The sequence below is a fragment of the Mesoplodon mirus genome, assembly GCF_964341445.2.
Source record: "Mesoplodon mirus genome assembly, chromosome: 10".
Classification (NCBI taxonomy): Eukaryota; Metazoa; Chordata; class Mammalia; order Artiodactyla; family Ziphiidae; genus Mesoplodon; species Mesoplodon mirus.
In genome coordinates, this window is record NC_138986.1 from 27,492,162 (window position 1) to 27,519,237 (window position 27,076).

The following is a 27,076-nucleotide window of genomic DNA, read 5'->3' on the forward strand; positions in this document are numbered from 1 at the left end:
GGACACGGGTTCGAGCCCTGCTCTGGGAGGATCCCATATGCCGCGGAGCAACTAGGCCCATGAGCCACAACTACTGAGCCTGCACGTCTGGAGCCTGTGCTCCGCAACAAGAGAGGCCGCGATAGTGAGAGGCCCGCACACCGCGATGAAGAGTGGTCCCCGCTTGCCACAACTAGAGAAAGCTCTCGCCCAGAAACGAAGACCCAACACAGCAAAAATAAATTAATTAATTTTAAAAAAGAACTAGTTCATTTATGCTCTCGTATGGTCCTTGGTATAATGTGTATTTGTCTTATCCATCTAATAAGGTTGTTAGGTCTTTGAGGGTAGAGGAATATCTCAAAGTTTCCTTTTAAGCACTCGGAATCTTCAGCCCAGGGATGTAGTAGGTGCCATCCCACCACCCCCCAGTCCTTGTTGACTGGAAAGGAATTATTCGGATATTTGTGTTTGGTGGATCTGGCAGACTCCAGTCCATTGTCATCGGAGACAGGAGCTAGCCATCATGTAAAACGCTGTCTCAGCCCGGTGGTTATTGGTGTGGCCCAGGGCACCTTGGCCTCATGGCCTGCTGGGCATAGAGCGAATGTTTGCTGAATGAGTGGATAACAGCCCAGAGGAAATACTGGGCTCACGGATTCAATTTTCTGTTTTTCATCACTCAGATAAAAAATAAATTTGTTAAATGATGTCAGCCAGGTTAACAGAAGGCAAGGGCTATTTTCAGTTCTGGCTTTAGAGGGTGAAAACTCTTTCTTTTTTGAATGTGACTTTCCTCAGACACTCAGGGCTACTGCATGATCTCTACTGACTTCTCTGGCTCCTCCTTGAATACTGCATCACCCCAAAACATTTACATCTAGTTGAGTAGAAGGGTTGACGACTCTTTCCTGGTTCCTTAGGTCCTGAAGGACATTGGCCTCAGTGTGCAGCCCTCCTTCACATCATCGTTGCTTCAGAGCTGCTCATGTTTTAGTTCCTCCAGAAAGCCTTCTCTCATTTCCCAAGATAGAGTTAATTCTTCCTTTCTTTAACTTCCCCCAAGTTTATCACTCTCTCCTCTGAATCTTGTTCACACATGTTTCTCGTATTATGTGTACTCTTATTCTAGACACTTGTATTATTAGATGTATCAGTCATATCAAAATGTATTTGCTTATGTCTCTGTACATTCCTCGAAGGCAGTGGTTATGTCTCACGTATATTCGTATCTTTGGGGCCTGGCATACTGCTTATCCTAAGAAGCAGTCCACTGATGGCCAGTGATAAACAGTGACAGGGAACGAGGAAAACAGTGCGGACACCATCAACTCTGTCTTCTGCAGCGCAGTGGCATTTCGGTGGCTAACCATCCTACTGCTCTGGCACTTCCGCATCTGAAGTGCTGGGGAGCCTGCAGCCAGAAACCCTGAGTGCCCACCAAGGAGTACGTTCCAGGTGAGTCAGAAGGCATCACGACCACAACCACAACCAATGCCTTGCCTTTCTCCCAGAGGAAGGCAAATATTGAACTTTGAAATTGTGGGGCGTTAACCTTGGAGAAGTCTGAGCTGATCCCAGCCAGCGCCTCCCTTCTCTGTTTGGGGAGCACAGGGCTGGGGGCCGGGGTTTGGGGCTGGTGGGATATCATCCTCTGAGCATGACTTCTTTCAAATCACAGTAACATTTTTCAAAGGATGTTTTTATTTTATTTTCTGTTTTTAATATATATATTTTTTTGGCTGCGCTGCGTAGCATGTGGGATCTTAGTTCCCTGACCTGGGAGCGATCCCATGCCCCCTGCAATGGAAGCACAGAGTCTTAACCACTGGACCGCCAGGGAAGTGTCTATTTTCTGTTTTTAAATTTTTCTTTTTTAAAACAATTTGAGATATAACGACATAGAACATTGTGTAAGTCTAAGGTGTACAAATGTGTTGATTTGATACCTTTATGTATTACAATATGATTACCACTGTAGCGATAGTTAACACCTTTATTCCTTCACCTAGTTATCATTTCTTTTTTGTGGTGAGAACAGTTAAGAGCTCTTGGCAACTTTGAAGTATATAATACAGTACTGTTGACTAAAATCACCATGCTGTGCATTAGAACTTCAGAACTTATGTATCTATTACTTGCAAGTTTGCACCCTAAACAATATCTCAGCTGTCACATTTTAGTTTAGGTTCTTTACATTTTGTGTGGTTCTCATAGGTAACATTAAAGTTATCATTCAAGGGGGGGTGAGGGGAGAGATAAATTAGGAGGTTGGGATTAACATATACACACGACTATATATAAAATAACCAACCAGAACCTTCTGTGTAGCACAGGGAACTATACTCAAAATTTTGTGATAACCTATAAGGGAAGAGAATCTGAAAATAATATGTATATTTATAGTTTTATCTATATCTGAATCGCTGTGCTATACACCTGAAACTAACATGATGCTGTAAATCAACTATACTTCAATTTTTAAAAAGTTATCTTTCAGAAGATTACTGAAAGGCTGTTACCATCTGCTACGAATTCTCTCTTAGAAAATGGAGTTTATAATCAAATTGCCGCCCCTCCCTCTTTAAGATGGGGATATCACTTAGCACCAGATGGTTTGTAACATGCAGGGTGGCTTTTGGTTGACTGTCATTTTGTGAATGTATTTTATATTTCTGCAGGGTGTAATGTGTTTAGATGGAAGCTTTTAAAAACATTTTAAAAAAAAGCATTTGAGTCTTTGGGTCAATTCTTCATAAAAAGGTCAATATATATATATGTTTGCAAATATTCTATTTTGGAAATAACGATCAAAGGAAAATATTTTGGTAGTGCTACTAAAATTACCTCATGCTTGTGCAACTAAAATGGCCCTGCCTGGAGAGGCAGATCTGGAGGAATAGAACTTTAAACATCAAGATTAGCAAATTAACTGACAGGACAAGCCAAATAGCCAATTGACCTACTACTGCACAGCCCCGGGGCTGGTCTGGAGCTCCAGGCTCTCTGTGGCAGCTGACATTTGGTGCCCTAAAACCTCCAGCTGATACTCCTTCTTTCTCTCAAGCTCCACAGTCACTGGGCATGTTTGCTTTGTATGTCACTTCCTTTGCTGAGCCAGTGTGGAAATCACATCGTGTTGCTCTGAAGTGGTTGCCACGGGAACATCTCCACCTAGTCATTATCTACTCAGGCTCCTGATTATATTAAGCCAGGAGACAGAGATGTAGCAGGGGTCACTGGAGCCACCTGCTCTGCAGAAACTGTAATTGCTTCTGCGACGTTCATCTCTGGCCACCCGTCTCTCCGAACACTCCTCTACATTTTCCCCTCTCTTGTTTCCCCCCAGACAAAGTCAGTAAATGAAGTCAGTATGTAGGAAATCAGCATGGGGATAAGATGAGCCATTACATTCCCATCCCTCCTGCCCTCCTCCAGTTCTCTGTTTTAGAACCTCATGTGGATTAGAAATAATTGTCACCCTTTTTTCACATTCTGTTCTGCCCCTCCATGCTTAGAGGTAAAGATGACTCTCTTCTTTAAAAGTCTATAGTTCCTGTGTCCCACACAATGGTGCTGAAGTCACAGTTTCCTGCTACTTATCCAGAGAAGCTTCTAGAAATTCATATAGATGCCTCTTTTCTAAATTGTATGAAATATAAATAGGACATGAAACTGGCTATTAACAAGTAATTTTATCTCACATGTTTCTATTGATCTGGATGAGTTTCTTATGAGGAGGATTTTCTGATCTTTGTTCTCAGATTGCATGTGACATAGGAGGGGTGTTGTCTCAGAGTACTTTTTGGGGGAAAAAACATACAATCCATTGGCCTTGTAATTTATTGTCCAAATAAGGATGTTTTGGGAGTTGAAAAGTGGCATTATTAATAGGTATGCCTAGACAACAGGTGTAAATTAGGACTATCTCCGGCAAGCCAGGTATATATTGTCACCTTACATGTAGATGACAGGTACATGGGCATGGTAGTACTATGCCCTCACAGAATATGGGGAAAAGAGCACCTCTTGCAAAAAAAATTTGTGCATTTAGAAGTTATACTTGTGGAGTTTAAAATCTGGATCAGCAAGAGTTTCCCTTTTTGTTTATACTTCTACTGCATGTAAATTTTTTAATGTGAGACCATTCTTAATGTAACGTGATGGCACTGGGAATTGAAAAGAAAAAAAATATGACATTAACAAGGAAAACAGACTGGACTAAATGTGCCTATACTGATGTCATAAACTCTTTTACCCTGATTAAAAATCTAACTTAAAGGTTGGTAACTTTTTTCTGTAAAGGGCCATATACTAAGTATTTGGGGCTTTGTGGGCCATATGGTCTTTGTTGCAACTACTCTGCCATTGTAGGGTGAAAGTAGCTGTAGACAATATATAAATGGATAGGCATGGCTGTATTCCAATAAAATCTTGTTGACAAAAACAGGCAGGGTAGGGACACAGATTTGGTGCATTAGCTGTTGTTTGCCCATCCTTGTTCTAGTTCTCTGTTTGGATATCTAGAGACTGTGTTCAGATAGAAGGAAAGTTATTTTAGATATGAATTCTGATGTCTCCTGTCCTGTTGTGGCAGGTTGGGGGCTGTGGCTAATGGGGCCCATGGAGAAGTGCAATGGGTCTTACTACTTAGTGTACATTTTTGCTTAGGCATGTTTCAGCCATTCAAGGCATAGCTGAGGTGGGTGGTAGAGGGCAAGCCACCAGGGACACTTTGGACAGGGAATGGCAGCCATGTAGGTTTCACAAAGCCTTTTAGGAGGAATGCTGTAGGGATGCAGACACGGGGAAGAGAGGCTATGGTGGTTCAGTTTTTCATACAAACGTTTTTTTTAAAAAGTCCTAGATGAGATTCTACCTTGGGAGAGTGTGCAGAACTGCAAGCACCTGAGGAAAATGGGTCTGTGCCTATTCTTGGAAAAAACTGACTCAAAATTAAGGTAAATGACATTTAAAAATCACTTTAGTTTGGCACTTATCATGTAGAATTGGAATCAGCTGGTAAAACTAAAAGCTTTAGGAGGAAGTCTCAAAATATTCTCAGGGGTTTATTTCAAATTTTTTATAAAGTTATATGTAAAATGTTTCCCTTTAGGCAGAAAGCACACACTAACAACTCAGGCAAACCACAACAAGGACATGAAGGAGATCAAAGAGAATTAAGTAGACTGTATATGATAAGGCAATAGGAGATGTGACACATATATTATATCTTATGTGACTCTATATAACATAGATATGCACACATCTGCTGCTACTTGGTGACAATCTGCTTTAACTGTAGACTAAGGAAACTGTGGAGAGTGACCACAGTAATGTCATTGGTTCTAGACAATGGAATGGGTAGTATCACAAATAAGGAAAAATATCAGAGGGCTTCAGTTCTATCTGATTTGTTTGGTTAAATGAAGATGATTGACATTTATAATTATTTAATATAATCTTTTCAAGGGGACACTTTAATTGGTCAGTTAACAGGAGTTACTAAGATATCAATAACTCTAAAGAGAATATCCTTTCGGATCTTGTAGTCTATCTTGGGATGTGGTTTTTTGTATCGAGGAAAATAAATTGAGACCACTTAGAAAACAAAGTACAGTGAAGGCAAAATATTATTGCCTTAGCATATGCTACTGATAAAGAAATACGAGTGAAAGAGTTATCCAGAGTGGAGTGCTGAGCAGAGGAGAACGTGAACTGCAGGATGGATGGCCAACACTGTCACTCGGCAGGTGGGAGGTCATGAGCAACAGGCAAGGTGAAAGGAGGATGGAGGGCAGAGAGTCAGGGGAAGGAGGCTAGGGTTGAGTCCAGGTACCGGGAAGTTCCTGGAGGATCTACAGCAGAGGGATGACAGGATGGCACCTGCTTACAGATGGTCTAATATTATGTTGTGAATAATATAACAGCGAAGTATTATCTGCATTGAGTTTCCTCTTCAAATTTTTTATAATTTCCAGTTTTTTTCAGCTTAAAAAGTGAAACAGGGCTTCCCTGGTGGCGCAGTGGTTGAGAGTCCGCCTGCCGACACAGGGGACACCGGTTCGTGCCCCGGTCCGGGAAGATCCCACATGCCGCGGAGCGGCTGGGCCCGTGAGCCATGACCGCTGAGCCTGCACGTCTGGAGCCTGTGCTCCACAACGGGAGAGGCCACAACACTGAGAGGCCCGCGTACCGCAAAAAAAAAAAAAAAAAAAAAAGTGAAACAAGGTATTAAAAAAAATCCAAGTGTTACAGAAACCTATGATGTAGACAGTTAAATATTCCATAATCCCACCTGCAAGGATAACTATATTAGTAGTTGATGTTGCTCATTAACACTAAGATAAACAAAACAAGTTTATCATTTGGAACCTTGGAATTATAAGGAGAAATGTCTCCTATTTTCCTCATTTGTTCATGGCGTATATTAGGACCCATGATATAACATTTCATTTACTATTGAAAAGAGGCTTTTTGGTTATTTTCTGCCTCTGACCCTCGGTATGTGATGCCGTTGAGTCCTGGTCTATATGAGACAGTGAATTGGACCCTTGCTTATCCCCGCACTGCTTGGTGGGACCATATGCCTGGGACCTGGAAATCCATACAGGCTAGGGGCTGTCAAAGGGATAACTTCCATGGATAGCTGGAACAACGCATTCAGGGTAAGGTGGGGTAAGAGACACCATCAGAGCTCCCCATAGGCTGTAACCAATATTGCATTAGTCTAGGAACTCGACTGTATCCTCTAAAATGCATTTTTTTGGGTCTGGATGGGGGAAGTTGTCTCTAGTATGAAAAGAGTTACTCCGAATCCCTGTGTCTCTGATAGAGCTGAAAAAACAGATATTGCACACTGATATGGGAGGTGGACAAACCAGGAGAAATACACACGTCCATCTTTCACTGGCCTTTGGCGGATCTAAGGATCAGAAATAGCAAGTTCCAATCTCCCCTAGTAATTTTCAGGGGTCAAGGTAAATCAAATTCCCTCTTGAGTTGAACTTGTTTATGCCAAAGGAAAGTAATATTTTGTGGGTGCAACCCAGCACTTTGAAATTTATGGATGGGAAGTGTTATGAGAACCACATACTGAAAGCCTTGGAGTAAGTTGTAAAATTTATCCATTTTCTTCATTCCCCACCCCCAAGTCCCAAGTGAAGGATGATTGTGATAGTTAGAAGACGTGAAATCTGGAGGGGTGACTGGTACTGGTTTGGGTTTCCAAAGGAACCTGAAATTAAGAGAATTATGAACCAGAGGTTGAGCAAATCTCCAAAGAAGGAATAGTATATGAAGAGGAAAGTTAGAAATAAATGAACCTCTGAAGTAGTTATAATGGAGGAAGCAGCAGCAAGTGCAGACTGAAAGGACTTCGCCATGGTGAAGCGTTTTACCAGGGATGCAAGAACAGACCTCAGAGACTTAGATTAGACAAAGAAAGTAAAATTAGATAATGGATAGTTACTAAGGGCAGCTGTACAATAGGTTACCCTGTGGGGTTTTAAAAATAAAATAGAATCTCCTCTAGCCTAGTCCGGGCTGAAGGTGGAGAGAATGCCCTGGATAATGAAAGGAATAGCTTCCTCGTGTCGGGCTTCACTGTTTTCAAGATTTACATTTTTAAAGCTGGCATGATTTCACTGGACCCTCATTGAAGCTCTGTGAGATAGGGCAGGGCCTGGATGACTTCACTACTAAGGAACTCTAAGGACCAAGGGTTAATTTGCAACTGGGCAGGGAGGGATGGAGGAAGGAAGGCGGACCTCCACGGGTTTTGAAGTTCAGAGGGAAATGAGATTTTTTTTTTCAAGGAAACATTTGTTCCTTTCCAGGTACACTTGATTACTCACTGTTAAGGAGGCGGAAGTCAATGAATGGGTAGGAGCCGCGGCGTTCAGCAGGAACCCCCGTCTGACCCCTCAGTCGTACATCTCCTAGAAGACAAAATCCAAGCAAATGTTTGAAAACGTTGCCAAGTGTATTCACTTTTCCTCTGTAAATCCTCTTACCCACTTATGTCACTGGAACCTACACCAAATATCAGGGGAAAAATGATTCCATTCACCTTGTTTAAGAGAGCGCTATGTGGGAAGGGATATTTAATGAATGCTGAGCGTAATGAACTTGGCAATATTCTTGCTTTTTGTGTGTGTGTGTGGTACACGGGCCTCTCACTGTTGTGGGCCCTCCTGTTGCGGAGCACAGGCTCAGCGGCCACGGCTCACGGGCCCAGCCACTCTGCGGCACGTGGGATCCTCCCAGACCGGGGCACGAACCCGTGTCCCCTGCATCGGCAGGCGGACTCTCAACCACTGCGCCACCAGGGAAGCCCGAACTTGGCAATATTCTAACAAATGAAGCAGCACTCCTTTGTATTTGCCTGGAAGATAGTCTGTGAACATTTTGGTAATTTACAAAGTTTCCATAGTCCTTTTTATTCTTCCTATTGCCATAAAGATGAAGCGTCTTAATCTGGAGGACAAAATGGTGTGCTGGGATTATAGCTTTTATTCTAATTAGAAGTTTTAATTGCCCACAGTGCTATTTTTCTTGGTTCCAGCACAGTTTTTTGTTTTGTTTTGTTTTGTTTTTCTCTGGCTGGCATCCACCTTACTTGTTTCTCAGGTTGTATCATTCATTGATTGACCTGCTTGAGAATCTGCTCAGATCAGGGCCAGTCTAGCTCCGGGCACTTTAGACCCTCAGTCTCCCTTGCACTTATGAGTCTGTAGAATTTCTAGTCCTTATTCATTTGTAGGTTTCCTTTAATGTCTGTGTTCACTTTCCCTGATTAAGGAAAGTAGTGAAGTTGAGTGGCAAGGTTTCACGTGGACTTCAGAACAAGGCAGACCTTGGATAAACCTGGCTCAGACACTTGCTAGCTGTGTGATCTTAGAAAATTTATTTCTCTGAGCCTCAGTTGCTTCAAGGTGTCATTGGTTGGAGAATCTCAAGTAACACTTGCTGCCTGGAAATAAATGCTGGTTTTACTTCCTTCTACAATCCTGCAAGGCAGGGATCATGCATATTATGTGTTTCTCATTCCTCTGTGGTGCTTTGTGTGTTGTCTGGTACTTAGCAAACTCTAAGTGAATGTCTTCTATTAACAAGAATAGATATAATGACCAAATTCACCTATTAGTACATATAATACAGAATCAGAGGAGAGGTAAAAATACAGTAGACCTAATATATTTCCAGAAGACTCGAATTGGGGAAGGTTTCAGTTCCAAGAGTAATGCCTCCACTTCCATAAACCACTCTTTCCCAGACAAGAGGTGGCACTAGGGCCTCAGCCTACGAGTACAGAGCAGGAACAGTCTTCTCTCATTAACTCCGGGAGTTAACCAGAGCCTGGATGAGATCTCCATCAGCTATAACCCATGCAATTGACAGTGTTTAAAATATCCCTCACAGATGGGCCTGTGTACACATGGGCTTGTAAACTGTAAGCTGTGAGCCCTTGGGCTATTCTTTGCTTTGAATTTTATATTGATGCTTTATTTAATGTTTTGTATAATTTGATACTGTAGTGCCGTATTGATATTAAAGAACATTACAATTTATGGAACACAGTAAAGTGGGAGGAGGAGAGAAGAGATGGAAAAGTACATTTAAAAATATGAATGTAAAAAATGAATATAATCTGACATTAAAGAAGAGAATGCTAGTATTTGATAAATTCGTGGGGCTGGATGGTCAATAGTTATAGGAAAGCCACCAGAAAAAGCTGAAGAGTTTTCCTCTCCTCGAGTTGTCTTCAACACCTTATGTTTATAACTCTCTAAAGAGTTTACAAAGCACTTTCACAAACATCACGGTATATTTATTTTCTTGTTTTTCTCATTGGATCTTCACAATAGCCTTGTGAGGAGAGTCACTATTATTACCCTTACTTTATAGGTGAGAAAATAGAGGCTCAGAAAAGAGGGTGAACGATTGCTACTCACCCTAATGGCCCCAGCTCAGGACTCAGACCCCTTAAAGGCACTCAGTAGATTAACTTTATTTATGTTTAAACTTTTATCATTTTTTATTGAAGTATTGCTGACTTACAATATTATATTAGTTTCAGGTGTATAGCATAGTGATTCAGTGTTTTTACAGGTTATATTCTTTTAAATGTTATTACAAGATAATGCCAGCAATTCCTAGTGCTATACGGTATATCCTTGTTTCTTATCTATTTTATACATAGTAGTTTGCATCTCTTAATCTGATAACCCTATCTTCCCCCTCCCCTCTTCTTTCTCCCCTCTGGTAACCACTGATTTGTTTTCTGTATCTGTCTCTTTCTGTTTTGCTATATACATTCATTTGCATTAATTTTTAGATTCCACATATAAGTAATATCATACAGTTTTTGTCTTTTTCTGTCTGACTAATTTCACTAAGCATAGTATTCTCTAGGCCCATCCACGTTGCTGCAGTGGCAGAAATTCATTCTTTTTTATGACTGAGTAATATTCCCTTGTGTATATATACCATATCTTCTTTATCCATTTGTCTACTGACTTTAATTGACTGCCTGAGTTTATGGTGCTTTAAGCTTATAATTAGCAGGGCCAGTCCTTAAATCTAGGTTGTTAAACTTCAGAGGCAAAGATCTCTCCTCTCAATACCATTGATTTTTTTGTCTATGAAGTGTGCGCACCTGGTTTTTGAAGTTAAAAAAAGTCATAGACCTCCACATGATAGAGGCTGTGCTTTTAGTATTTATCAAGAAAATACAGCATGTTAAAAATGATACAACAAACGCAGCACTGCCTTTAAATGAATTTATATTTTATGAGCGACAGTAAGATAGACAAACACTTGAAAACCTAGGCAGACTGGGACTTCCCGGGTGGTGCAGCAGTTAAGACTCTGCACTCCCTATGCAGGGGGCCCGGGTTCGATCCCTGGTCAGGAAAATAGATCCCACATGCATGCCACAACTAAGAGTTTGCATGCCACAACTAGGGAGCCAGCAAGCCACAACTAAAGAGCCAGGCTGCTGCAACTAAGACCTGGCTCAACCATATAAATAAATAAATAATAATAAAAGAAAACCTGTGTGGAGATGAGACTGTCTTCATTTGGTCTAAAGCTGGCTCGGCTTGTGGATTTGTTCACCTGTTGTGCCATCCCTTTGGGCTTCTCCTATGGGTTTCAAGCTCACTAATTGGAACTCACTTCCTCACTGGTATTTGCTTCTCAGCGTTACCAAAGAGGTCATCCTGACTTTGTAGATCTGAAGGTACTATTTTCCCAGAAAATTTCTGTCTAATATCAATGTGGGTTTTAAAGCCTCTTCCAGAGTTTATCTCCATTTGTCCATCTGAGGGTCTAAGGTAGAGGTGACCCGTCATCATGACTTTAGATTTAGACTTCAGATTTAGAGAAATTGTGAGGAGACAGCACCAGGTGGGGGAACGGGTAAGGGGTGGTGCGGGGTGGGGGGTGATACGCTGAGAGTCAGGAAACTCGTTACTGAGAGGATCAGCATTTTGCCACCCTGGTGACCTTGGGCAAATCAATAACTACTTCGAGGTCCAGTTTTCTAATATTTAAATTTGCATTATATAGCATTCCCCACCCCCACCTCCCCATGGGATTGTTGTGAGGAAATTATCAGGTGCCTGAAAAACAACATGATGATTAACATTATTGAATACTTATGCTGTGCTGAGCATTTTACATGCATTATCTCATATCATCTATCCAACAACCCAATGAAGGAGGTATTATTATTATTATTATTATTATTATTATTATTATTATACCATTCACAGATGAGGAAACTGAAGCTAATGGAAATTTGATATTTTGCCTGTGCTCAGAGCTAGTGAGTGGGGAGCTCATGCTCAAACTCAGAACTGGCTCCAAACCCCATGTTCTTAACCAACCATTCTCCTATAGCATCAGGATAAAAAAACTGCATAAATAGTTAAGCATTAACTTTTTATTGCATAATGTATGCTCTGATTGCTAGTTGCCCATAAACCAAATATATATTCATCATGATTCCAGGAAACTAAATACCAGGAGAATCTACCCCCTTGATGAATCTGAGATTCAATCAGATAGATGCTGTTTATTCAAATAGCAGTTCAGTGGAAATGGGCTGCATGAATAAGACAACCAAATCCTGCTCTGGATCAACAAGGCATCTATTATTTTCAAGTAAGAAATTGAAAGCAATTATTAAAAATATTATTCAGCAGAACGCAAACGACCTGGCAACTAATTTACCGAAGCTCTTAATTAAGATAATTTTTTTATGATGCCAGCCCACTTTTGAGAAAAAGAGACAAGTAACAGTGAAGCATGTTGATAGATTAGATACCTAGACAAACAAATAAAACAAATCAACAGCAACAACAACAAACTACAAAACCCTAAATGTGCCATTGCAGTGTTTATCCTTTCTGTGACTATTATTATAGTCTTGGAAGCAGATACTCATAAACCTAACGATGGCCTTTAGGTGTGACAGCTAATTGCTTTGAAGAAGGAGGAAATCATGTTAAAAACACTAATGAGGCAGGAGGCAGGACAAGTGGGCTAACAATGCATTTTAGAAATTCTTCAACATGAAAAGTTAAATACAAACAAACCAAAGATTCCGTATCTTCAGTGTTCTATTGAATCAAAGTTTGAATGGGGTGAAACGAATGTTTTCCGCATATATTTCTCATATAGAAAGCTCTTGCTCCTTCTCCCTGCTTTCGTGAGCCCCTTCTGATATTAAATTGCTTCAATATGCTCGTGGGAAGAGAGAAATAATTCAGTAACCATGGTCCCTGGAGGAGCAGAGACCACTGGTCCGAAGCACAGAACGAGTGGCGTCCTACTGCACTGCTTTTACTGGCCCGTGGTCTCAAGCAATCATCTGTTTACCTAAGGCCTTATATCCAAGCTAAACAATTACTTTGACTATTCATTAGACCCTTGTTTAACTGAAGCAAATTTTTTTTCTGGCAAACGGAAGGTGCAGTGGAAGCAGGGAGGAAGCGTTGACAGCTCAGGATCGTGTCCTCGCTCTGTTCTCATTGTGTGCCAAAAGGAAACAAACAGCAGGGGAATTCTTATTTTGAAAGGGCTGCTTCTCTTTTGCCCCTTCAGGCCGAAAACATAACATGTCGTCCTCGGGTATTTAAAGCTGCCAACACAGGCAGAGAGCTGAGACAGCCACTCACCCTTCCCGGGGACGAGGTTCCAGGATGGACCTCTTGCCCACTTGGCCTCTCAGGCCGTCTCTGCTTAATAAAAGCTTGGGAGGGAGCAGACGTTATGTGGCCTCTTATGTAACTGGCAGAGAGGGTGGAGACGCTGACAGCGATGACAACTTACAGTGGCTGAAACACGGGCCACATGACGAGAACCAGACTTTGGCCCCAGTCATGGTGTCAAGGTCATTTCAGGGTGGGGAAAAGAAGCAGGAAAGGGACAGAGCAGTAGCTACTGTGCTCTGATCGCCTCTGAGACGAAGGAGGAAAATCACGAGAACAGCTGCAGGCACCACGGGGTAGACGTTCATAGGGCACCACAATGAATGAGAAAGATGGTCGTAGAGTCAGGAAGATGCTATTGAGCCACCCATTTGGGCAGGAGGGAAGACGCTCCCGTGAAAGGTATTCCTCTGAGCTTCCTTAGACATTTCTAATTCATGTCACTGCCACAAACTTGCAAAATGAAGGCAGAGAGAAGCCAGATCCCCAAATCTCACACTGGAACTTTCCACAGGCTGCATTGCCTCAGAGCCGGCGGCTGTGAACATTTCAGATGACTACCCTCAATTAGCAAAGTGAATGATTTCTCCTAAGATGTTTATCTAGCCAAATAAAAAGGAGAAGGTTTGTGCAATTTAATCACTCCACAGATTTATGGGAGAGGACGGGCAGCCAGTTCAGATGAGTCAGGCAGAGAGGACTATCTGAGGACTGCGAGCTCACGCGAGATCCAAGATGGCTGATTAGACCCCAGTTTCCCACCCAGAGGTTCAATCTTCTGCTTTACTTTCTCGAGTGGGGCTGGGCCTGTCTCATTACTAAGAACCTCTCCAGTGGTCTGTTGCACTAATTATGTCTTTCTGGGCTGTCGCTGAGAGAGCTTTGTGTGTTGGAAAGAGAGGAACCCGGAGTTATTTGTCCAGAAACCATGCTTTTGGCAAAAGGAACAATATAAAGCTTTCCTTGCATGTGAAAAAAGTTCTTTTTTTCTTCTCTTTGAAAAAACCTTGAACTTTCTGTCAAAATCAGAGAAGGGGAAATGTCACCAAGTTAGAGTTAATATTCTATTGCCTATACTGTATGACCTTGCAACTTTAGAATTATTAAATACTTTGTGACAAATGCACATTTTGGGACTCACATGCTGCAAAAGTGAATATATAAATAGCAGTGCTTTTATTTTCTAAAGCGGGTATGGTATGTTTTAACTCACACTAGACATTCTTTAGCTTGATGGTTTTACAGGGGGAAATGAGAAAAAAAGTTACAATCACTAGGAACACAGAAGAGTAATAAAAAAAGATATTGAACAAGAAGCAGCAGGAATGCCTAAAGAGAATTCCAAGAAGCTGTAAAAGAACTTAAAAGGACACCAAGCACATGTCTTCTTGCAAAGATTGAGAATAAGGGGAATAATCTGAGGAGTCATTTTAGGGAATACGTGATCTGGATCTGCTTTAAGTAATGAAAACACCAGTGTAAGCTTGCACATTATTCACTTATTTCTGGGATAATGCTTTTTACCTCCAGAATCTCACCGAAGCAAAGTTTGCTATTTTTTAATAAATGTATAATACACACACACAATGCCTGGCACATCATAGGCACTCAAAAAAAACTACAAAAAAACAGTAGCTATTATTATGATTTTGTTGCTGTTCTGAGATTCCTGTGCCCTCCCCCACCATAGTAGGTATTATTTAGGAGAATTTCAAAGTCAGGCACTGTTTTAAGGACTGTACATGTATGAGCTGGTTTAGTCCTCATAACCATCCGCCTGAGGTAGGTATGTGCAACCTCCATGTTGTGCTGAGGAACACAGAGTTTGTAAGTCACTGAATTGGGATCAGAAGCCAGGTGGCCTCGGGAGCCATTGCTGTCTAAGCCACTGCTGTGCAGAGCCAATGTCTCCATTCTTTACAACAGTGACCAGTCAGATCACCCATGACATTTTTCATGGCTTTCTTGACCTTCCCAGGCTGTGTTTTTCCTCTCTCTGCTGGGCAGGTCAGGGTTAATGAAAGTCAGTACCAAAGCTATGTCCTGAGGAAATCTTGATGCTTCATGTCAGTACTATAAGCCCAGGACCACAGAGGTGCCACAGATCATGACACTAGAAGCTATGAGTCTCAGAGGATGCAGGTTAGACTACGGGGAGTCTAGACTCCACTGGAGAGCTAGGTATCTTGTAGGGAAGTAGAACTTTTGGGTAAGTGTGTCAGCAAAGGGGCCAATTCTAGAGCAGGCTCTGAAGAGACTCTAGACTAATTCAGTTCATTTTGATAAACTGTCATGCAAAACATTACACAAAGTGTTGGAAAGTAGGTGGGGAAAGGGAAACACAAATGAACAGAAGATGTCATCTTGGCACTAAGATCATTAATCATCTAGAAGAGATTCATAGAAATGAGTAAATATGGTATAAAGCCAGAAAGAATCTAACTTTTAGTGATAACTGGGATATTTGGGTTTGGATCCTTGTCTCAGAAGTGCTGTGAGGTTTTATGATTTTATATGGATAAATAACTTGGACATGTCTGGGTCTAAAATAACTTCCTAGTAATCTACAAAACTGTTTCAGTTAGTAGAACTGAAAGAGAATCATTTAATGTTCAATTAAATAATTTAATATAATTTTACATTTAAAAGGACTTCACATTTTAGAACAATGATTGAAGGTGTGATTTAGACTCTCATACCAGGCCTTCAGTAAGCAAATTTCTGTGGGTACAGGCACATAATTTAAATTAGAACACTCTTTCTGAAACCACTTGTCACCAGGAAGAGACGTCCTTTGGATTTAATGAGTATGTTAGCTTTCTGGAAAAAAAATATACATACAGCAGAAGAGGTGGGGGAGGAGGAAGCGCAGAATGAAGAGGAGGAGGAGAGAGAAGAGGCTACAAAGAAAACGGACACAGGGAGGGACCGGAGCTTGGGGCTGAGGGAAAGGGAGGCATCAGAGATAATTTGTAGATTTTTGTCTTGCATACCTGGATGGTTGGTTGTACCCATCACAGAAAAAGGAAATTCTCAAAGAGAAGTCATTTCATGTCCTTCATTTGATAAATGATATTTAATATAAATGATATTTATGAGACATGATATTTTTGGCAGGCAACACAATGGTGAAGAACCTTGGGAACAGTCTTTGCCTCCTGGAGTTTACATTCTCTTGGAGGGAACAGCATGGAGGAATTATATGCATAAATGTAAAGTTGCAACTTTGGGTACTGGAACAAAAGAGAGGTCTATTGATGTTAAGAAAGTTATAACAAACTTCACTTTGCTAGGGAGGTTATTGTGAGCCTCCCCGAGAAGGTGATATTTGATCTGAGCTCTCGGGAATGAACAGGAGTTAATTTAAGGTGAACATATGTCCCGATTTGCCCTGGAAAGTCTTGATTAAGGCCCACTGTCTCTCCTGGTGTAATTAGTAATAGTGCCCCTTTCACACTTGGAAGTATTCTGATTGGATCATACATTACATGATTACCCCCGAGTGCGGCAATCCAGGCAGACAGGCGTGCATGTCCAAAGGTTTTATTGCAGGTGGATGGTGTGTCTGAGCTCCTGTAACAAGACCTAGTGTGTATCATGGGAAAGAACAAAGCGGTTGAGGTGGGGCATGATGCACAATGAGGCTGGAGAGAGGTGTCAGGGCTTTGCGGGACAGGCTGAGGAGTTTGACCTTATTCCAAAAGAATTAGGAAGTCATGTGATGTTGTTAAGGGGGACATGATATAACTGGATTCGCATGTTGAAAAAAACAACTTTGGGTGCACAATAGAGAAGGATTGAAAGGGGCGAGAAGGACTAGTTAGGGGATCATTGTATTGATAGTAGTCCAGGTGAGAAAAAGTGGTGGCTTGGAGTATGGCAGTGGTCCTAGCAGAGAAGTGAATAGATTTTAGACATATTTAGTAGGTAGAAATGACATGTGGAATTGCCTGGGAGGTCTGAGGGAGAGGGAAATATCAAGGATAATTCCTAGATTCCTGGCTTTTTGTAACTGGATGATTGATTATGCTAACCACAGAAAAGGGGAATTTAAAAAGGATATGGGAGAAGTTCATGTGATCAACTTTGGCTACGTTGAGTTTAAGTGTTACTGTTATTTCAAAGCAAAAATGTCAAGTAGGCGGTTGGACATATGGGTCTGGACCCATAGGGAATGTCTGGGATGAATATATAAATTTATAAATCAAATAAAACTACAGGCATGTATAAATTTGCCTAGGAAATGAAGTGATAAGTGAATAAGGCCTGGCATCCAGGGTTAAGCAACTCTAACATTTAATATCTTGCTGGAGGAGGAGTCTATAAGGGAGAAGAGGCAGCTATAAAGGTAGGAAGAAATCCAGAAGCTCATTTTGTCATGGAAGAGAGTAATTCAAGAGAGAGGGAATGGCTTTCAGATAGATCTTGCTGAAAGCGTAAGTGAAATGAGGATTGAAAAAAGTCCATTGGGTTTAGCTGAGTGACGGTAGTGTGAAATAGAAGCAGAGTCCTTTGGGCATCACATGGAGTTGGGAAATTGGGAAGGTTTTATTAAGGAGCCAATATTTAGATGATCTTAAAAGATAAGTAAAATTTTGAGATTTTACAGTGTTGGCTTGCAGTTGATCCAGCTATGATGATTGAAATGAAGGGAAGAGATTTTTAGGAAAAAATCATGCTGATCTTAAGAACACTGGTAATCCATAAGATTGATATTAATAACAAAATATAATTTGAAAATTGCACAGAGGATAAAACAGCCCTGGTCACGAAAATGCCTGCAGATTTTTGCAAAATATAGTGATACCCCATCTAATCACTTCCTATACCTAAATATTCTTCAAGAAAAAAAAAAAGTCTCCTGGAAATCAGTGCCAAGGAGAGTATTTGTTGGGAAGAAAAGGATGGGCACATTAACGAGAAGAAATATAATTAATAAGATAAAATACCAAGTCCTAATATTGTTGAATAATTTCTTGTTTTCTTGAACTTTGAATAATTTGAGAAAAGCATTTCAATGTATTGTTTGTTTTCATGTGCTTCTGAACTTCCTGATTCTGGCCGGGAACAAGGACAGACCTGCCAAAATACTGCAAGAAAAGATGTTGCTGATCACAGGCAGGAAATACTCAAAGTCCCACGAGATAGCCTGTTCTTAGGAGACTTCCACACGATGTCTGCTGACCTCAGAAGGACCATCAGGCCACCACACTCACTGCTGGAGCCTGCTCAGGGTTAGGAGGTGTTTGGGAGTTCTTCATTCCAGGCATCCATGCCAACATGGCACTGGAGGTTCTTTTAAACTCCAAGTGTTGTTCATTTTTTGTTTTTCAGAAGGGAAACAGATGGCAAAAACTGGACTCAGTTGGGAAATGGTTGAATCTATTATGTTACATCCATGTTATAGGATGTTATTTTGCTGTTAAAACCTGTCACTTATATTTCTATAGTAATCGCTAACATTTATTGAGCATACAGTATGTGCTAGGTAATGTCTGAAGTACTTTTCATGAATTAACTCATTTCATCCTCTCAATAGCCCCCTTAAATAAGTACTGTTGTCTATGTCGTACCTGGGAGACAGAGGTGTTAAATTACTTTTCCAAGATGACATAGTCAATGAGTGTGAAGGCAGATTTGGATGCCTGGCTCCACAGCCTGTGTTTTCAACTAATATGGTAAAATATGTCTGTTCAAATATGTCTTGATCTGAAGTGAGAGCCATGGTATATTGTTAAGGGAGGGTGGGTATTATGTAGTATTGAAAAACTATCACAAAGAAGAAACCAATAATATGAGAAGCTATTTACTACCTCTATGAACTTGGTAACTATTAACCATTCTGGGTTTCATTCAATCTTCTGTTTTGTTAAATAGGGATAATAATATCTGCTCTGTATACCTCATAGAAGGTAGGAATGAAATCACGTGGATAAAAGTGTTTTGTCAATCATCTTGTAATAAAGTTTATTATTAAGAATATTCTTATTGATATTGCTATATAAAAGTTAAACGTACATAATATACTACACATTATATAAATTCTATATTGAATTATATTTGATGTATTGTATAAATAATATTATTGATATTGCTCTATAAATCTAGGTCATTGTTAAAATAGATTCAAACAGAGTAACATTACTGTTTGATATATAATTAAATGTGAATTGGGGCTTCCCTGGTGGCGCAGCGGTTGAGAATCTGCCTGCTAATGCAGGGGACATGGGTTCGAGCCCTGGTCTGGGAGGATCCCACATGCCGCAGAGCAACTAGGCCCGTGAGCCACAACTACTGAGCCTGTGCGTCTGGAGACTGTGCTCCGCAACAAGAGAGGCCACGATAGTGAGGGGCCCGTGCACCGCGATGAAGAGTGGCCCCCGCTTGCCACAACTAGAGAAAGTCCTCGCACAGAAACGAAGACCCAACACAGCAAAAATAAATAAATTAATTAATAAACTCCTACCCCCAACATCTTAAAAAAAAGTGAATTAAGGGTGCTGTAGTCAAATGTGCTTGTGAAATGTAGAGGTTTAATAAAATTAAACTTTAAAAAGTTGCAATATTATGGGCTGAATTGTGCCCTCCATTCATATATTGAACCTGTAACCCCCTTAGTACCTCAGAATGTAACTATATTTTGTGATCGGGCCTTTAAAGAGGTGATTAAGTTAAAATGAGGCCATTATGATGGGTCCTAATCCAATCTGACTTGTGTTTTTATAAAAAGAGGACATTAGACATGCAAGGAGACACCAGTTTTGTGTGAGCCCAGAGAAAAGGCCATGTGGGGACATAGAGAGAAGGTGGACATCTGAAAGCCAAGGACAGAGGCTTCAGAAGAAACCAGACATGTTGATACCTTGATCTTGGACTAACCTCTAGAACTGTGAGAAAACAAATTTCTGATATTTAAGACACTCAGTCTATGGTATCTTGTTAGGTAGAGAGGCTGCTTCTACTATCAAAGAAGACTCGTCGGAATTTGGGGGTTCAATGTCCCCACCTTCATCAGGGCCTTCTCATATGTCTCCATTTTCCAATTTTCAGAGTCCCATTCCTTCCCACTCAAGGCCCTCACTTTAATAGTAAACACCCTCCAACGGTGGGAATTCAATTTGTTTTGTAATTCAGCCATTAGCCGGATGAGATTCTGGGCTTGGCTTTCAGGAATCTCAGCTTTGCAGCTACAGGAAATGAGTCTCTTTCAAGGCAGACATAGAAGCTTTCAGGGTCATTTATACAGCACTTGAGCTGGAAATTTGAATCCCTGAAGTCATTCTTTTCTTTTTCCACTTTGTCCAGCAACGTTAGGAATACCCAGCCAATCTCATTATTCTTGTTAGTTTGACAAAAAAATTTGAAGGGATTATATACATGGGTACCCAGAAGCTTGCCTCTTATACATGTTTAGTTAGGAGAATCTATTGTTGACATTTTGCATATCTCTATTGCCACATCACACTGTGAACTCATCAGTGTTCCCTTTACTAATGGGAATAGAGTAATTAGCATCTTTAAATCTAATCATATTAGACAGCCAATCCCAGACAGCCCAGACCAATTTAGAAAACCCATCCTCAAGATTCTGTTCCTCTCAAACCACTCTTGTTACCCAAATCTGTATTAGTCAGGGTTTTGTTTCTCTGAAGAACCCTGACTAATACGTGTGAGATTTTTTGGATCTTTCCAATTATTGAGCTTCACTGTGAAGGTGAAATCATACAGAATTTCCCAAACATCTTTGTCCACAAAACATGTTTTTCAAGTATCTTCTAAGATGACTATTTTGAGGAAAATAATTGGGTATATACTGTTCTACATGGAGCCTGTGTGTGTGTGTGTGTGTGTGCGTGCATGTGTGTGTAATACTTAGGTCAAAATCTCGGCACTGGAAGGAGCTTAGAGGTCCCCTAGTGCCCTTCTCTGGTACCATCACTCTGCATTCTTGTCCTGTATGACTAAGTCTACACATCTGGTTCTAATTGCTTTTTTGGGGTACAGACCAACTGGCTATTTATTCACTTATTCCTCAAATATGTTTTGAGTGCCTACTATGTGCCAGGCCCTGTTTTAGACTCTGAGACTATGGCAATGAACAGAACAGACAGAACATGCCTGCTCAGGTTCCAGTGGAGGCAAGACAGACAATAGACAAAATTAACTAATAAATTGCTGATAGTACCTGATGTAAGTGCTCTGGGGTGAATAAAGCAGGGAAGGGGTGAGGGAGTTCTGGGTGGGCTGGGTGGGAGGTGGGACTGAGGTTTAAATAGAGGAGGGTGTGGGAGGGCTGCTCGGAGGTGCCTTGGAGCAAAGACCTGAATGAAACGTGAGAGGAGCCGTGGGGCCATCTGGGAGGAGCATTTCAGGGAAGAGCAAGCACAAGCCTGATATGTTCTAGAATTAGCAAGGAGGCCAGCATGCTGGAGCAGAGAGAGTGTGGGGAGGAGATAAGGGCAGAGAGATGACAAGTGGGGAGGGGTGGGCAAGGAGGCAAGTCGGAAATATCAATAGCTTAGAGACTCAGAGAGAAACGGAGACACAAGGAGGTTTTGCAGAGAGAGTGACATGATCTGACTAATGTTTTTAAAGCATGGCTCTGGCAGCTCTGTTGCTGATCTCGGGTGGCCTCGGCCTGCAGTGGCTTGAAGCAGGATTTCGGTTCCCAGCCAGAGGCCAGACATTGAAGTCAGGCCGTAGCAGTGAGAGCGCTGAATCTTAGCCACTAGACTATGATGGCCAGTGGCCGGTGACAAGGCCCTGGCCCATCAGCTTTGTAGCAATAAATTTTCACAAAGAGACGGAAAGAAGTGAATCAAGTCAAGTGTTTATGAGGAGGAAAAAAAGGGTATGTGTGGACAGACACAGGGGCGGACTCAGAGAAGGAGTCACTTGTGGTAGTCTGAATCACTTATATGGGGCATTTCTACCGGTTTCCTTTGGCCAGTCATCTTTCTTTGCCTGGTTCTGAGTCCGTATTTGGTTTATCTCAGGGTCCTCCCATGTTGGTGTGCGCATCTCTTAGCCAAGATGGATTTTAGCGAAGAGGGCTTCGGGTAGGTTGACATCACTCCCTTTTTGACCTCCAACGAGCCTTTCCGCGCGTGTATAGTCGGGAAGGTCTCCTCGAGCTCGAGAATGAGAAATATGTGGTCTCTATCTTTTATCTGGGCAGGGCTCAGCTCTTCTCTCCCTCCTGCTATTTTGGAATATCTGTCCACAGGGGACAAACTCCTGCTGCTCAGCCAGGGGCCCATCTATCTCCTGCCTCATTGGGAATAAACTGTTGGGGAGTTTATACATTTAGTAGATTCCCAAACAAATGTGGTATCTTTTCCTATAACCCAGGTGCTGTCTTGTGTCCTAGTTATGACAAGTCCAGTCAGCCACCAAGGCCTGTTACTGTGTGCCGCTCCCCACCCCCCAGAGGTTGTCTTATCACTTAGCAGGGTAGGCACTCTATTAAAGCCTGTGTATGCAGGGCCCTCTCTAGGAAAGGGGGCTAAGGCCCAATAAACATTCTTCTGGCATCATGGAGAAGGCAGAAAATTGGTCAAGTCACATGATCATGTGGCTACTTCATTCGTACAAGTTCCCATCAAATTTGTAAGTACGTAGGATACAAATACATCTATTTTAGGGAGAGGTGTATTTTAGAATATCTTATTATCTTTAAAATTAATTAAACTTGTCCTAGCAGAATACATACTTGGAAGAAAGACCTTGCAGCATATTGACTTGGAATAAGAACTATTTAAGAAGCAGATAAAATATAAAACTCAAGAAACATTGGCTCCTATAGAAACGGTCCCTGAAACCTGCCCTTCTGTGCCTGGACTTTATTTACAATAGGGTTAATTGGAACATACATTAATTTGCCCACCCCTTGCTTGTTTACACAGCCATCATAATTACCCTTGGCGACTAAGCTGAAGTGGAGGTACTTTATAAACAGAGATCATTTGATTTTTTTTAACCAAATAATATTCAGACAACTTTTGCCTTTTTTCTAGTTTTCTGACACTTTCCCACTCTCCGTAATTCCACCAGGATTATTGACAGGAGCTTAGCAAATATATCTGCGAATAGTTGGGATTATAATTCACTAGACCCAGAATCTTGAATTTTTGCAAAATGGCCCTTGTTTTTGTCTATTGTTTGTTTTTTTACTTTCTTGGGCTTCCATTCCAACCCTCTACACTGACCCTGTTTAAAACAAAGCTATACCTTTTCTACTTTGAATTCATTCTTTTGGACAAAAAGAAAGAAAAAAAAAGGGATGGTGAACTTTTATTGCTCTTTCTCAGTCTGCTGCTGCTCTTAACATTTTGCTGCTTTCCTGGGCCATAGGCTGGTTCTTTTCCATCCTTGTTCTTTAAAGAGCATTTTAAGAAATCCTTTAAAAAATCCTTTCTCATTGGTTTGCATCAGGCATTTGTGTTTGCCTTTGGTTACATGAATCTTCCTCTGTCTTTTGTGCATGTTATTAATAGTTTAAAAAATATTTGAACTCATCAGAGAACTTTTTATACACCTTCATTGACTTCTTCAGGTAAACCTCTCTATTCTTGCTTACAGAGATACCTTGTGATCTCGATGTTTCTTTCCTATAAACCCAGAAGTCCGAGAATACATCTTAGCTATCACTGGGAAAATTATGCCTGAATTAAATGAATAAATACACATTCTAAGAAGTTTGTATTTTAGATTTTTCTGTCCTATCAAGTCTTACAGCCTTTCAGAATCTATTTTGATGGCAATATACATTTCCCTTTATGAAATTAAAGTCTAACAATGTCCCAAATTCCTTTCACTACATCATTTTCCTCTTGTGATAATTAAACCCAGAGAAACAGTTCTTCATGTCCCAACCCAATTATGTGATTTTAATCTGTTTGAATTTGAGAACTGGAACTGAAAAACGGATTCAAAATATGAAATCATTCTTTTGGAGATGATAAATAAATAAACGGTAATATTTGTTTTCAATCAATGTTCACTGACTACCAATTATAAATCTATTGTACTCATGTATTATTATATTAGGAATTTGTGAGCAATATAATATAATGTTCCCCTCAAGTTATATTGGGGGACAAGTCTTTTAGTATTAATTGCTTAGTTTTTCATATCTGATATGCTGCTGCTTATGGCTTTCCTCTTAGTATAATTGTAACTGATGGATGGATTTGGGCACAGTATATAATTTCTTCTACACTGAGTAAAACCTGGTGCTCTGTGTTGCTTCTCACTTTAGACACTCAAGATTCTACCATCTATATTTCTCCAGGACTTCCCTGCTTTTTCACTTCATATAGTACATAGAAAATAACATTTGATTCCCACTGGGTTAAATGTATCTGGTTGCTCAAGTTGAAAGCCTTTAGAACTGGGATCTTGGCTGCCCCAGGCTTGCCTGGCTACCCCAGGGACTGAGGGTGATCAACATCTCAGCACACTGGAAACCCATTCACAGCACATTGGTTGGGGAACACTGATCTATACAATTAAGATGAAGCTACCTGGATACAGCCCTCAGAATAGCTTATCATATGTTTGATTTATTAGAATATATACTTTTGAGGTCAACAGACTTCACAGAATCATAGGGTCAGTCTTCAGAAAACGTTACTATTCATCAGCAGGGGTTGGGCAGGGTGGGGTGAAGCTCATGGAAAACTGGAGTAGAAGGAGTGGATTGTCATTTAAAGCAAATGTTTTATTTCTCTGAACTGACATGGCAGTAACCTGGAAAAAGATAAGCTCTTGCTTACCTTTAACTTTCTAGTCATATAATTCAGCAGGATACTTAAAAAAATTTTTTCCACTATACTTGCAAACTGGTCAGAATTTTCCCTCTGCATCCCAGGATGGGAGTGAAAAAGAAATCAGACTAACATTCTACTCTGTTTCACAACCATCAAAGATCAGTTGTTTTCAATCACATCTTCTGATTTAATTGGTCTGGGGTGCGTCTGGGCATAGGTATTTTTACAAAGCTTCCCCAGTGACTCCAATGGGAAGACAAGAGTAGGAACTACTGATGAGTATCCCATTTTGTAACTGAGCACATATGTGAAAGGACACATCCCAAAGCACAATCATCCAGCAAGATAGAGATGAGACATGAGGCAAAAGCAAATAGTACAGGAAGCAAATATTTATACTAAGCATCATCTTTGGGCATTTCTGAGTTGTGTCTCGTGGGATTTGGGCACCTTAGTTGGGGAAATGGATTATCACTGCTCTGGTGAGCTAGGAGAGGTTTTGTGGAACAATCAACTTAAAGAACATTTTGAAGGAAAAAGGTCGTGAAAATTTGGGGTATGAATTCACAGACCAGGAAAAAGAAGGGCCAGAACAGCAATTGGAGAAATAGATGGAGGAGTGGTTTGCTTAGTGAAAGAGAGTTTGCAGGGGGTGGGTAGTAGAGAAATGGGAGATAAAGACTCTCGGCCTTCCAACGAGGAGCTCAGTCACTGAGCAAAAACTAGGTTGCTCCACAGGTGGCCTGGTTCAGATTTAGAAGGGTAACTGGCACATTTTTTCTTGGATTGGGCAATCAGAGCTGAGGAAGGACTTTGTCAACAATAATCTGTACTCACACTCAAAGAAAAACTACAACAAAAATAATACAGAGTACTGCCATGGAAAATGCTTACTGACAAGATTAAGAGTGCAATAAGGTACAGGTATATTTCATATTATATAGTATAAGGAAGTTACAATTCAAGTTCTGAAGAAAAATACAGGTAACGATCCAAAGCCTAACTTTATTATACAGCATCTGTGAAGCCATCTCATATCTCTATAATCCCTCCAACGAGAAGCACAAATTCTCCAAATTCCTAAACAAAGAACTTTAGCAACGACTTATCACCAGCTTTATTGAGGATTTACTTTTGGATCTTTTCTAGAATTTTCAGTGTCACTTCTTTCTCTAAACCTTAATGCTCCACACATGTTCGGGCTTTCTCAGAGCTAAGTGAATGGCCCCATGCTACCCTGTCAATGGAAGGATATTATTCCTGAGGGTACAAAATGAACAGTCATTTCTGGGTTTTCAAGGTTAACGATGATAGAGCCCTCTTTGGGTTAGTTTAAAAACCTCATTTGGTGTCTTGCAGTTGTCTCAGAGGGCCTACACAATCAGCAATCACTGTGTGTATCACTAAGACAGACAGTTCAGAAAGACGGACGGTTCCAGGGGGATTATATGCCTGTGACTGGGCAGAATATTCATAACTCCAAATAGCTAAAAGTGCCTTCTGAGCACTAGACATAGAAAATAAGGAAGAGAGAAAAAGACACACACAAAGAAGGAAATGTTTAGAATGTTAAGTCCCCGAGGGTGAGAGTTCTGCCTAAATGTGACAAATATATGTCATAAATTAAAAATGTTCAATAAATATTTTGTTATTTTATTTTATTCAAATGCATTTTTTTCCACTTGGGAATATGCCCTATATAAAGATGCATAAAATGTTCACTTTGGCAAACTCATTTCCATTCATTTCTTGTTTTTCGGCATTCGGAAAATCTACAACGGTGTCAATATAACATTCTGATTTTGTTTTTCAACTTCCCCATTCATTTACTTGGCTTTATACAAAAATAATATTCAAAAGATGGCCCCAAAGAAAATATGCTGGGTACCAGGGTCATCAAGTGAACAACTGCATCTTTCTCTGAGAAGGGAGCCGGGGAAATGGACCAAATTGCAGGAGGTAGAAGCACATGTTTGTAGTCTTCTCTTTTCTCCATTTTTAATAGCACGGAACCATTTATTTATTGACTGCTTGAAATAAATTCAAATAGAAGAACTTTGTAAATGCTGCAGTCTCTGGTAAGACCTACCTGGTGCCAATCTTTTT

The 27,076-nt window shown here is 40.7% G+C and overlaps 2 protein-coding genes across 3 annotated transcripts in view; one reads left to right on the forward strand and one right to left on the reverse strand.

Annotated features, from left to right (window-relative positions):
* Nucleotides 1-18,415, forward strand: part of MTFR2 (mitochondrial fission regulator 2) — a 156,051-nt gene extending 137,636 nt beyond the window's left edge. The window contains exon 9 of one of the 2 annotated variants that reach the window (XR_014295152.1): nucleotides 18,277-18,336. Coding sequence is in view for 1 of the 2 variants with exons in the window: in XM_082634095.1 (XP_082490221.1) it covers nucleotides 18,272-18,358 (87 nt within the window). In the remaining variant the exon portion in view is untranslated. Of the gene's footprint in view, nucleotides 1-18,271 lie in introns of both variants that reach the window. The other variant, XM_082634095.1, reaches the window with a different exon arrangement.
* Nucleotides 1-27,076, reverse strand: part of PDE7B (phosphodiesterase 7B) — a gene marked incomplete at both ends in the record, with an annotated part of 216,074 nt that overhangs the window by 73,975 nt on the left and 115,023 nt on the right. The window contains one exon of the mRNA XM_082634096.1: nucleotides 7,836-7,919. Coding sequence (XP_082490222.1) covers nucleotides 7,836-7,919 — 84 coding nt within the window. The remainder of the gene's footprint in view (nucleotides 1-7,835; nucleotides 7,920-27,076) is intronic.